Source organism: Telopea speciosissima, chromosome 2, assembly GCF_018873765.1.
Source record: "Telopea speciosissima isolate NSW1024214 ecotype Mountain lineage chromosome 2, Tspe_v1, whole genome shotgun sequence".
NCBI lineage: Eukaryota > Viridiplantae > Streptophyta > Magnoliopsida > Proteales > Proteaceae > Telopea > Telopea speciosissima.
In genome coordinates, this window is record NC_057917.1 from 57,706,018 (window position 1) to 57,718,553 (window position 12,536).

The 12,536-nt window shown below is 42.6% G+C and overlaps 1 protein-coding gene across 2 annotated transcripts in view; it reads left to right on the forward strand.

The window, feature by feature from the left end:
* Positions 1-12,536, forward strand: part of LOC122653134 (protease Do-like 7) — a 137,918-nt gene that overhangs the window by 40,763 nt on the left and 84,619 nt on the right. For both annotated transcript variants that reach the window (XM_043847076.1, XM_043847075.1), the window contains exon 7: positions 1,792-1,881. In XM_043847076.1, coding sequence (XP_043703011.1) covers positions 1,792-1,881 — 90 coding nt within the window. The remainder of the gene's footprint in view (positions 1-1,791; positions 1,882-12,536) is intronic.

Genomic DNA, 12,536 nt, shown 5'->3' on the forward strand with positions numbered 1-12,536 from the left:
AACTAGGGCTGTTACTTTGAAGGTGAGTTTCTACTCTGATTTAGGTTCAGATTTCAGAATCCTGTATTCGAGTTTTCTGTCTATCGTAATTTAAGTTTTTCAATCTGCTGTTTATTTCCTCAAGTCCTATTTCAAGTGGGATTCTAAATAAAGACTTGAAACTGGAATTTGATATTGTCTGATTTGTGATCTGTTGAATCAGAAATTTATAGCGATTCAATTAGCCAATAATATTCTGTGATCTGATCATCGACCTGAATTCTATTTTGACAGTTTTGCCCCTGTCCTAGTAGTACTTGGAGTCCTCCATAAAATTAGATCCACCCGTTGGATCAATCTGAGTTTTTCAGCATAGTTCATATCCCCTAAGAGAAATAGATGATCTACATCCTCAATCCCATTCCAGCAAAGAATACAACGGGGAGACATGGGTATGTGCCTACTAATATGGAAAGCCTGCATAGGAAGAAAAAATGATAAGCACACCAAAGGGTGAAGCTATGATGAGGGATGCAGCTTGGGAACCAAACTACCTTGCTCCAAATGACTACTTCACCACTAGATCTGATAAGGTTCCATGTAGACTTCAAATTGAATATGCCTGAAGGGGAGGCAGCCCAAAGCACCCTGCCTCCCCTACCTGGAGTAGACTTGGGAATACTCGACAGAGCTGACCAGATGAGATCCAGAGGGGTGGGGACCCTGGAGGATGAGAGAGACTGTGGCCAATGTGTCAAAACCCATATTGTAAATAGCTCTGTCGCCTATTGAATTGAGAAGTATACTGGGGTGCCAGTTATCCAACCAAAGCCTGGTAGAGGCACCATCATCAATCGAGGAAGTAATAGATCCAAGAGCTAAGTGTCTGAGTTTCACAATCTTTCTCCAAACCCATGAAGCATCTGAGGGGATAGGGACAGTCTAAATAGTCATTCCGAAGATATCTTGTATGTACCCAATCAACCCAGATACTCTTCGTCTTGGAGGCAATCTTCCGGATCAATTTCAGGATACCTGTTGCATTGGTGTCCTTTATGTGTCTAAGCCCCAAATCTCCCTCAGGTTTAGGAAGACAAACTGAGGCCCAAGAGGTAGGATGAAGGAATCCAGAGGATTCTGAACCTTTCCAAAGGAACGAGCACATGAGAACTTCCAACTTTGAGATGACCAACAGAGGGATACCAAATATACCTGACCCATAGAGATAGGTAGACTGGAGAACTGATCTGATCAGCTCTTAAATCAGTATTACATTACCTTTTCTTGTGGTTCTCAGATTCTGAAGGCTTGTTAAAGAGATGAGTGCAATTCTCGAAAGTTGCTCCATTGTGACGAAGTGGTAATGGGTTTGAGTCTGAAAACAGTCTCTCTGCAAATGCAGGGGTAAGAATGCGTACATTATGACCCTCCCCAGACCCTGCAGTGGCGGGAGCCTTGTGCACTGGGTACGCCCTTTTTAGTGCAATTCTCGAAAGTACTTTTGAACAGGGGGTGAGGAAAGCTTTAAGTCTCTCAATTGGAAAAAATCTTAAGATTTAAGTCTCAATTTGATTGTCGACGAAGTTCGTCCGGATGTGGTGAATATTGTCCTCATGGTGGTATTCTGGAAGTTCCTTCACAGGGGGTGTTGGAACATTGGATAAGATACAACTTATTTGTTTTTTGGCTTTTATTTTGTGCTGTCACCTAGTGTTTCACTGATGTACTTCTGGTGTCCTGTTAGTGATCTCCACACTGAGTTATTTGAAGATGCGGACTCTTTAACCATTTTTTGAGTTTTACATATGGCAGGTGGTGAGGGCGCTTAGTTTTCTGCAGAAGGGATGGGATTCATTTGGAAGCAAATGGAAGGCTGTCACTATTCTTCGTGGTACACTTCAGGTTTGTTAATTCTTATTCTCTCTTTTGTTTTTTCACATTGTTGATCTCTGGATTGTCTTCATAGTTGCTTTCTTTCTACGATGCTCTTTGGGAAAATACACCACTCTTGCAATAAAAGAGTCCTTTGCCAGGTATGCAATTAGTTTTCTGTGAGCTTTTAAAATCATCTCTGTTTACCTCCGTGTCAAATTTTGGACATTCTTATGCTAATTTGTTCTTTAACTTGTTGAACTTGATGTCTAAAGTAAGTTTTGTTTGTGAAGTTGAAATGTTGAGAGACGGAAGGGTCTGTACTTTGAAGTTTGAAGCTATTCTCTCTGTATTGTTTTTGCAGCTGAAGCTATTATAGTTTCTTACCCTTGCATTTCTTATTTACTCTGTTTTCTGATTTTGTTAGATATTCTTTATGTTTGCTTGAACTTTTGTACTTAGCTGGAGCTACAAAGCTACAAAGCAGAACCAGATCTTCCTTTTCCATATTTTGTGGACTTGTATATGTTGTTTTCTCGGAGAAGTGGTGAGGAAAGACATGCATTGTTTAGGTCTTGTTTCAAGTATGACGTCGAATAGAGCTGATTGGAGGGCAAGGATACAAGTAGCCGACCCCAAATGACCTTTTTTTCCTTCTCATTGTGTGTTTCAGGATCTGGTGATAGGGGCAATGATTGGCTCTGGTAGGGTGCATAATGGTCTGTATTTGCTTGATGAAAACTCTTCTCTGGTCTTTGGTCAGGCTCTTCAAACCGTGTCTCCCGTTGATTCAGACTTACTTCAGTGGCATAGGCGTTTGGTTCATACTCCTTTGGGAACCTTAGCTTGTATTTTTCCTTCTTTCAAGTATTGCAAATCGAGTGATTTTTTCTGTGAGACTTGTGTTTAGGCCAAACAAACTCGATCAGTTTTTTCTAGTTCAAATAATAAAAGTGCCACTTCTTATTCCTTAATACACTATGATACTTGGGGTCATTCTCGTTGTACTTCTATTGTTGGCTTCCGTTGGTTTGTTACTTTTATTGATTGTCACTTTAGAACTACTTGGATTTATTTGATCTAGACCAAAGGCAAAGTTTTTTCTTGCTTGCAACACTTCCATCGTATGGTCCAGACTTAGTTCATTGCCACGATTAAGGTGCTTCACAGTGACAATGACCGTGAATACATGGAGGGCTCCTATTAGTCATACCTTGCTGCCCATGGAATCCTACATCAAACCAGTTGTGTTGACATACCTGCTCAGAGTGGAGTTGCAGAAAGAAAGAATCTGCATCTTTTAGAGGTTGCTCGCTCCGTTATGTTCGAAATGCATGTCCCTTCACAATATTGGAGTGATGCAGTAATGATAGCAGCATTCCTCATTAATTGCATGCCATCTCATGTGCTTGATTTTCGTTTCCCTATTGATGTTCTCCAAGGGTCTTTTACATTTCCCATACCTGCCAAGGTCTTTGGCTGCTTCTGCTATGCTCATAATCATCATTCTCATGGGAAACTTGATCCTCGTGGTCTCCGTTGCATTTTTTTTGGGATACTCTACTACCCAGAAGGGCTACAAGTGTTTCCATCCTCCTAGTCGACGCTGGTTTGTGACAATGGATGGGATCTTTCATCCTTTCATGAGTCCGTGGCAAACTACTCTACGACTTCTCTTTAGGGGGAGTTTTCTATTTGTCTGGAAGATGAGTTGCCTCTGCCTTTGCTGCCACCATTAGTTCTAGATCCTTACACACAAGGGGAGATTGCTCCAGAGGACACTATAACCTAGACCAGAGATGCGTGTCTATGTACAAAAGCAGCAGAAACAGCCCATTGCACCTGCCCTACCTAGTCAACCGCCCCCCATGATCCTGATCCTGGTCTTACTCCGGAAGGTAATTCTTCTCCCTCTCCTGTTGACCTGTTGTTGACTCTTTGGTTGATCCCACACTTGATTTACCTATTGCTGTCTGTAAAGGTACTCGGTCTTGCACTATTCACTCCATTGCTCAAATTGTATTTTATGATTCCCTTTCTCCTTCCTACTTCACATTTGTGTCTTCCCTATTTCTATTCCCAAGAACTGGCAAGATGCTTTTAAGGAGTCACAGTGGAAGTTAGCTATAGTGGAAGAGATGCAACCTCTAAAGAAAAATGATACGTGGAACCTTATTAGCATAAGAAGACTTTTGGTTGTGAGTGGGTCTCATAGTGAAGCATAAGGTTGATGGTACAGTTGACCGGTATAAGGTGAGACTTGTTGCCAAGGGCTTCACTTAGACATATGGGATAGATTACTAGAAGACCTTTGCTCCAGTGGCTAAGCTCAATACTATCCGTGTTCTTCTATCCATAGGTGTTAATGTGGGCTGGGACTTGCAACAATTAGATGTAAAAAATGCCTTTTTTTTTTGGTGAATAAGTATATATTACCAAACCCCAAAAGGGGGCCGAAAGGAGAAAAAAGGGGGGGGGGGGAATGTACAAAGAGAGGAGGGGGGGAGAAAGAAGAAAGACTAGGGTCAAGTCCTCCTTAAACTAAAAGGGGACTGCAACATACTGCTATCTAGACCCCAGGTAACAACAATGTTCCTGTTCCTTAGGGTATCCATGCGGGACCGATGAGGAATGGTGCTGATCTTAGCGGAAACTTCGAAGGAGATGTCTTTCCAAATCAAGTTGAAAGATCTAGATTTGGAAGTCCATCTCCTAAGATTCCTCTCCATCCAAATATGATGGACAACAGAGCCAAAAACAAGCTTCCCAATACTGTCACAGATGGTGCTGCCTTTAAAGGCTTTGGTCAACCAGATGCATTCTCGGTCAAAAGGAAGGTGTCTCCTGCTTCGGTACCAGATGGAAGAGAGGCCTTTTTTCAAGATTGTAGAAGAAAAGGGGTAAGCAAAGAAGAGATGGGCAGTGTCCTCAAAACCGTTCCAGCAAAAGGTGCAAGAGGGGTGGACATGGATGTGGCGGTGCAGTAAAAAGGCTTGGGTAGGAAGGCAAAGGTGAAGTGATCTCTAGGTTGTAAGGCTATGGCGGGGGATGGTGCCTTTGAACCAGACTAGGTTGTGCCAGGGAACGGGGGCGGAAGGCTTGCGGACAAAGTTCCAAGCTGATCTAGTAGTGAAACTGCCAGAGGGGGAGGGAAGCCAAATTGCCTTATCCACAAGGGTAGGAGAGGGAGGGTGAATGGGGGGGAGGGTAGGCCAGATCTGGGGTAGGACAGGGGGAAGGGGAGAAGGAGGGGACAAGGAACCAAGGGAGATGATGAGAGACAGGGGGGCAGATTTGGGGATAGCAGAAGAGTAGATAGCTCTAGGGCTAAAGACATTGTAAAGAATGCCTAAGGGATGCCAGGGGTCAAGCCAAAGGGAGGTAGAGGAGCCATTAGCAATGGCGGTGGAGGTGGCAGTAAGGGCAAGAGGCCGGAGAAGGAGGATCTTACGCCAAACCCAAGACGCGTCAGGGCGAAAAGGAGTAGTCCAAATGGAATCATTCTTGAGAAGGTAGGAGTAGACCCAGTTGACCCAGATGGAATCATGCTTGGAAAAGATTTTCCAGATGAGCTTGAGGATTCCGGCTTTGTTAGAGTCATGAATGCGGCGAATGCCTAAGCCTCCTTCAGCCTTGAGAAGACAAACGGATTTCCAGCTGATTGGATGCAGGAATTTTGAGGTTTCTTTCCCTTTCCAAAGGAAAGCACAGAAAAGGTTTGCAATGGCTTTGATGGTGGCTTTAGGGATGGCGAAGATGCCACACCAATAAATGTATGAAGATTGGAGGACCGATCTGATACATTCAAGCCTACCCACATAGGATAATAGTCTGCTTTTCCAGAGCTGAAGGCGCTTGCGGATATTATCAAGCATGGGGGTGCAATGATGGCTAGACAGCCTGGCGGGGATGAGAGGCAGGCCTAGGTATTTGACAGGGAGGGAGCCTAGAGAAAAGCCAGTGAGACGGAGGAGGGAATCTTTGTCAGACTCAGGGATCCCAGCGAGGAAGAGTTTGGATTTAAGAAGGTTTATTCGAAGCCCAGATAGGTCTTCAAACTGGCGGAGGGAGGACATGATGGTAGCAATAGGGGAGGGGGAGGCCTTGGAAAAGATCATTAAGTCATCAGCGAAGGCCAGGTGGGTAAGGTTGATGTGCTTGCATTTGGGGATGGGGGAAATGAGATGGAGATCGGTTTTGGATTGGAGGCTCTTGGAGAGGACTTCATGGGCCAGGGAGAAAAGGAAGGGGGATAGGGGGCAACCTTGGCGGATACCAACCGAAGACTTGAAGAATCCAGCAGGGGAGCCATTAACAAGAACAGAGTAGGAGGGGATGCAGGTGTAAAAAATGCCTTTCTTCATGGGGAAATTGAAGAAAAGGTATATATGGATGTCACCCAGGTTTTGATTCTCCTAAAACTCAAGGAAAGGTGTGCAAGCTGAAACGTGCCCTATATGGATTGAAGCAGTCACCTCGGGCTTGGTTTGGGTGATTTTCTGTTGGTTACTCTCGAAGCAATGCTGACCAAACATTGTTCATTAAGCAATCTGCTGGTAAGATTGCTATTTTAATTGTTTATATTGATGATATTGTCGTCACCAGTGATGATGTTGATGAGATTGCTCGCCTCAAGGGTTACTTGGGTACTGAATTTAAAATTAAAGACTTGAGATAGCTTCGTTATTTTCTTGGCATTGAGGTGGTAAGGTCTACCCGCGGTATCTTCTTGTCTCAAAGGAAGTACACTCTTGATTTTTTGTTCGAGATAGGACTTTTGGGCTGCAAACCGACTGACACTCCTGTCAATGCAAATGTTCATCTCCTGAGCACAGAAGGTAAGCCTGTGGATAAAGGAAGATATCAACGTTTGGTTGGCCAGTTAATTTACCTTGCTCATGCTCGTTCAGACATTGCTTATGCTGTCAGCTTGGTCAGTCAGTATATGCATGATCCATATTCCACACATATGGAAGCAGTTCATCATATTCTCCGGTACTTGAAGTCTACTCTAGGCCATGGGATCCTTTTCTCTCCTCATCATCATCTTCGAGTTAAGGCTTTTATTGATGCTGATTGGGCCAGCTCTCCTGATGATCGTCGGTCTACCACAGGTTATGACACCTTTGTAGGGTGGTACTTTGGTCACTTGGAGAAGCAAAAAGCAGGCAGTTGTTGTTCGTTCTAGGGCTGAAGCAGAGTTTCGTGCTATGGCACATGAAATTTGTGAGCTGTTATGGCTTTGTGGGCTTCTGCTTGATCTGGCTGTCCTTGTTACTCTTCTTATGATGCCCTACTGCGATAGTAAATCCAACATCAACATTGCCCATAATCTAGTTCAACATGATAGGACTAAACATGTGGAGATTGACCGCCACTTCATAAAGGAGAAGCTAGAGCCTGGTCTCATTTGTGTTCCCTTTGTCCCTTCTCATGATCAGTTGGCTGATGTATTTACTAAGGGACTAGGTGGTAGGATTCTTCATTCTATTGTTTCCAAGTTGGGCATGCATGATATCCATGCACCAACTTGAGGGGGAGTGTTGTAAATAGGTACAAGGGTAGAATTGTCGTATTGTCTTATAGGGGTAATTTGATCTTGCATTCATTCTAAAATGTTCTCCTCCATATTATAAATAAAGAGGGTCTGTGTCTCATTAGACACAAGTCATATTTTTCCCAATCTCGAACACAAAGATCAATGGAGCGAAATTGCAAAAGCTTGATACCTACTTGTGGGAGAGAATTATGGAATCAAACTCGAGAATGAGTTCTTCTCAAGAGGGGAGAGAACGGAGATTGGTGCAACCCACATTTAGGCCAAGCCCATGGATATGCCTCTCCGACGTTCAAAAGAAACTCACAGAATTTCCCTCCTCCAATGGTACATAGCAATTAATGCTCCTCTAATGTCTCTTACTTTCTCTTCTTTTTTTTTTTTTTTTGGGTCATTTCTTTCTTCTTCTATATATATTTATGTCATTTTATAGTGAAGGTAGCTTTTGAACTCCATTATTGTCCATGAACCGTAAGTTTCCTTTAAGAGTTCAGCGAATCCTCTCATGTTGGATGAGTGAACCCCCAACCCTTGGGTGAGTGAGTCCCCAAGTTATCCATCTACCTTGTATGTTTCTTACTTAATGAAATTCCTCAAATTTCCTTTTTCTATTCCTATTTTTTTTACCCTTTGAGCTTGGCCTGCATCACTCATCAATCTCGATTGAAGTGTTTACTTCTTCAACTTGATCTTCAACCATTGGATCATATTGTTGATCTTCTGGGATTGGTTGAGAATTGTTATCATAGGCGACAAGGTCTTCTTTGATTTCCTGCTGCCTTTTAGCATATTTTGCTTCAATTTCCCTTTGCCCCTCTTGAGGCCGTTTCATACTTTCTGCCAAGTAGTTTTGCAACTCTTCCACCAAGTCGATCACATGTTGGATCTGTTGCTTTTCCATGATGAATAGAAGAACTGGGATTTGGCTCTGATACTAAATAATGTAGTTCAAGGTTCTAAAACAGATATCTAGAAGAATGATCAACAACCAGGATCACTATTTTCAAAATATAGTCAGAAACTTGAGATAATATAGGAAGTATGGATGATCAGATTTGAGTAGCTTTTTAGATATGAAGTAAAGTGTCCAATAATCAGATTTTATTTCTTAGAAATAATATCCAATAAGAAATGACCACAATTATGAAATTGATTTTGGTAAAACAGAGAAGACAAAAAAATATGATAAGATCAAGAGAAGAAGAAGAGGACTAAGAAGCATAGTGGAGAGATTTCATCTGGCTGTAGAAGAACCAGAACTAGAAGAAGGATAGAAGAAGAAAGCAGTAGACTAGGAGAAGAGCCTTCAACCACGTTTGCAGAGCTCAACAACTCAAAAACTCTTGGAAAGACTTCAATTCTATTAATTAAATCATGTCTAATTAATGTGTGTGTGTGTGGGAGGGGGGAATAGTCCCACATCAGATATGAATGGGGAATGTGGGGGTTTATAGGTACTTGGGCACCCTCTTCTTAATGACTAGCTTTTGAGGATGAGTTCTACCCAAGTCCCTAACAAGTGGTATCATAGCCAAGGTTGTGGCAGGGCCAGGGCGTGGGCACCCGATGTGATCTCAGATGCTCCCGTGTGGAGGGGGTGATAGAGAAGATCTTGGTAGCTCCTGCGTGGAGGGGGAGGTTGTTGGGGTTCCATGCGGAAGGCGAGAAAAATAGTCCCACATCGGATGTAAATGGGGAATGTGGAGGTTTATAGGTACTTGGGCACCCTCTCCATAATGGCTAGCTTTTGAGGATGCTCTCTTTCTCTCTCGGTTCTGATCCTCTCTCTAAATCTCTCTCATCTCTCTCTTTACTTCTCCATCTTCATTAATATTCTTCCCTGTATTCCTATCATAGTTTTCACTTTGATGATACTGTCAATTTTTTTTGGTGAATAAAAAATTCATTACCAAAACCCCAAAGGTGAAGAGAAAGAAGGGGGGGGGGGAGAATACATAGGGAAGGAGGGAGGGGGGAATATACAAAGCCTCAAGCCCTAGGAGGAGCTAGAGGCTGCACAAAAAAAAAAATCTAGACCCTAGGAAACACCAATATGCCTGTTCCTTGGGGAATCAAGGGTAAGTGAAGAAAAGGTGATCAACGTCCTCTTCTATGCCTTTCCAAAATGGGTACATGAAGGGGAGACTTGGATGTGATGGTGAAGGAGAAATGATTGGGTGAGGAGGCAGAGGTTAAGGGATCTCCATACATTGAAGCATAGTTGGCAAGGCGTCGCCTTAACTAGCGTGAGATATGGCCTTTGGACCAAACGAGTTTATGCCGGGGACACTATGGCCATGGTGCTTGACAAAGTCCTAAGCCGAGATGGAACTGAAGAGACCATTATGGGGAAGGGATCCAATTGACCTTGTTTGAGTTGGAGTGATGGCGAAGGGGAGGGAGCGAGGCCCAGACCTGGGTGAGGCAAGGGGAGAAAGGGGAGGGGGGGGGGACCAAGAGCCGTGGGATATGATGGTGGAGAGTGGGGCAAGTTTAGGAGTGCCGATAGAGTAGACTGAGTGGGCACCTAAGGCTGTGTATAGGACTCCTAAGGGGTGCCAAGGATCGAGCCAAAGGGAGGTGGAGGTCCCATCGGCGATCACAGAGGAGGTAGCTCTGAGGGCTAAGGGGCGGAGAAGGAGGATTTTGCGCTAGACCCAAGATGGGTCAGTAGGAGGGGTTGCTGTCTAAATGGAGCCCTTTTTTGAGAAGGTTGGAGCAAGGTTTAAGGTATCGGTATCGGGTATTATATCAGAAGGGTGATTTCGAGAGACGTATCGTATCGTATCGAAGAGGCGCAAGATACACATGGAAATGTTTAGGATACATGCGAAATGCAATTTTGAAGCATAAAACAGTATAAATAAGTACTATGTAAAATATAGTTTATAAAAGATGTATCAAGTGTATGTGTATCGATCAGTATCAAGCATATTGGGTCACGTATCAACCCTATATAGTTGATACTTTTTTTAGGTCTTGTATTATGCCGTAGCGTATCGGTACCCTAAAAATAAGGTACTTTTCAATTAGTATCAGCGGATACGTTAAGAGACTTAAAACCATGGGTAGGAGTATACCTAATTGACCCAGATGGAATCATGCTTAGAAGAGATTATCTGAATTAGCTTGAGGATTCCCACGATGTTATAAGTGCGGATCCTACGAAGATCAAGACCTTCAGATTTGGGCAGGCAGATGGTTACCCAATTGATCGGGTGGGGGAATTTGGAAGATTCTCTTCCTTTCCAAAGAAAGGCGTAGAAAAGGGATTCCATGGATTTAATGATGGGTTTAGGGAGCCCGTAGATGCCACACTAGTAGATGTAAGAGGATTGGAGAACAGATCTAATCAGTTCAATCCTGCCAGCATAGGAAAGGAGTTTGCCTTTCTAGAGTTGAAGCATTTTACGGATAAGGTCCAACATAGGGGTGAAATGATAACCAGTAAACCTTGTAGAAATGATAGGAAGGCCAAGGTATTTGACAGGTAGGGAACTTAGGGAGAATCCCTTCAGGAAAAGTATTTTAAGGTCCAACATAGGGGTGCAATGATGACCAGTAAACCTGGTAGGAATGAGAGGAAGGCCAAGGTATTTGACAGGTAGGGAACTTAGGGAGAATCCCGTCAGGCGAAGTAGAGTGTCCTTATCAGCTTCAGAGACGCCTGAAAGGAAGGTATGGGATTTCAAAAGGTTGATACGAAGACCTGAGAGTCTTTTGAAAAGCTGAAGAGAGGACATAATGGAGAAAATAGACAAAGGGGAGGCCTTAGAGAAGATCATGAGATCATCAGCAAAGGCAAGATGGGTAAGCTTGAGGGTCTTACACTTGGGGATGAGGGAGATGAGGAGTTGATCAGTTTTTGACTGGATACTCCTAGAGAGGACCTCAAGGGCAATGGAGAAGAGGAAAGGGGATAGAGGGCATCCTTGGCGGATCCCAACTTTGGAAGGGAAGAACTCAACAGGGGAGCCATTAAGGATGACCGAGAAGAAAGTGGAGGAGATGCAGGTGTGGATCCAATGGACAAAGAGAGGGGGGGAGGACATTTGAGTCATGACATCACAAATGAAGTCCAATCACAGGGAGTCAAATGCTTTGTAGATGTCAATTTTCAAGAGGGCAGCAGGGGAGTGAGATTTACAATCAAAGCCTCTGATAATTTCCTAGCAAAGGAGGATATTATAAGCTTCTACCGATTTTTCTCTAGTAATAAATCTGGTTTTCAGCAATGAGTTACTGACGTAAGGAAGAAGACCAATCTTCCTACCTCATGATTCCTTCTCCCTGGTATTTATTGCTCTTTTGCCAAATATATCCTTTCCATTACCTTTTATTCCCCCATGTCCCATAACTTATATTTGCTTCCAAGTTTGTCCTTAGTTAATGTAATCCCCTTTGCATCCCTTCTTTACTTTCCTAACACCCCCTTAGAAAATTCTGATCATTATGAAATTGCCATTCCCTTCTATTGCTTGACTTTTGTTCAATCGGGTGGGCCCATAAGCAATTCAAACGGTTACCGAACCCCAGATCCGCATCATGGGGTGTATACATACATACAGACATACATATATATACTCTAGTAAAGTTGCATGTGCAAATGCACGTGTTTGCTTCGCTTTTTTTCATGGATGAATCACTGAAATGAACACCCAACATTTTAGATGAGAAAACTAAGTAGTGAAACGAATGGTACCTTAATTTTTATAAAAGAATAATTAATGCAACATTGAGGGGGGGTTTATCATGGATAATATTGTTATATTTTTTTTATTTTTTTCTTAAGATAAGATGTTATTAATGGAGGAAGAATTGAATTTAGCTGAAAATTATAACAATTAATTGAGGGGGGGGGTGTATTGATTGTTCAAGGAATAATGGATAATATTGTAAATTTTTTTTGTGGTAAGATAAGATGGGATTATATAATACATTGGAAAGTGGGGTTTTATAGATTGTTCAACGCAAAATGGGATTATTTTACTCTCTCTTTATAATTTCTAATTTCTAATTAATAATTAATAATAATTATCTCTTATTGAATTTATCTGAAAAAACGTGAGAAAACTGAGTAGGGAAACGATTGGTCCATTAATTTTTATAAAAGAATAATTAATGTAAC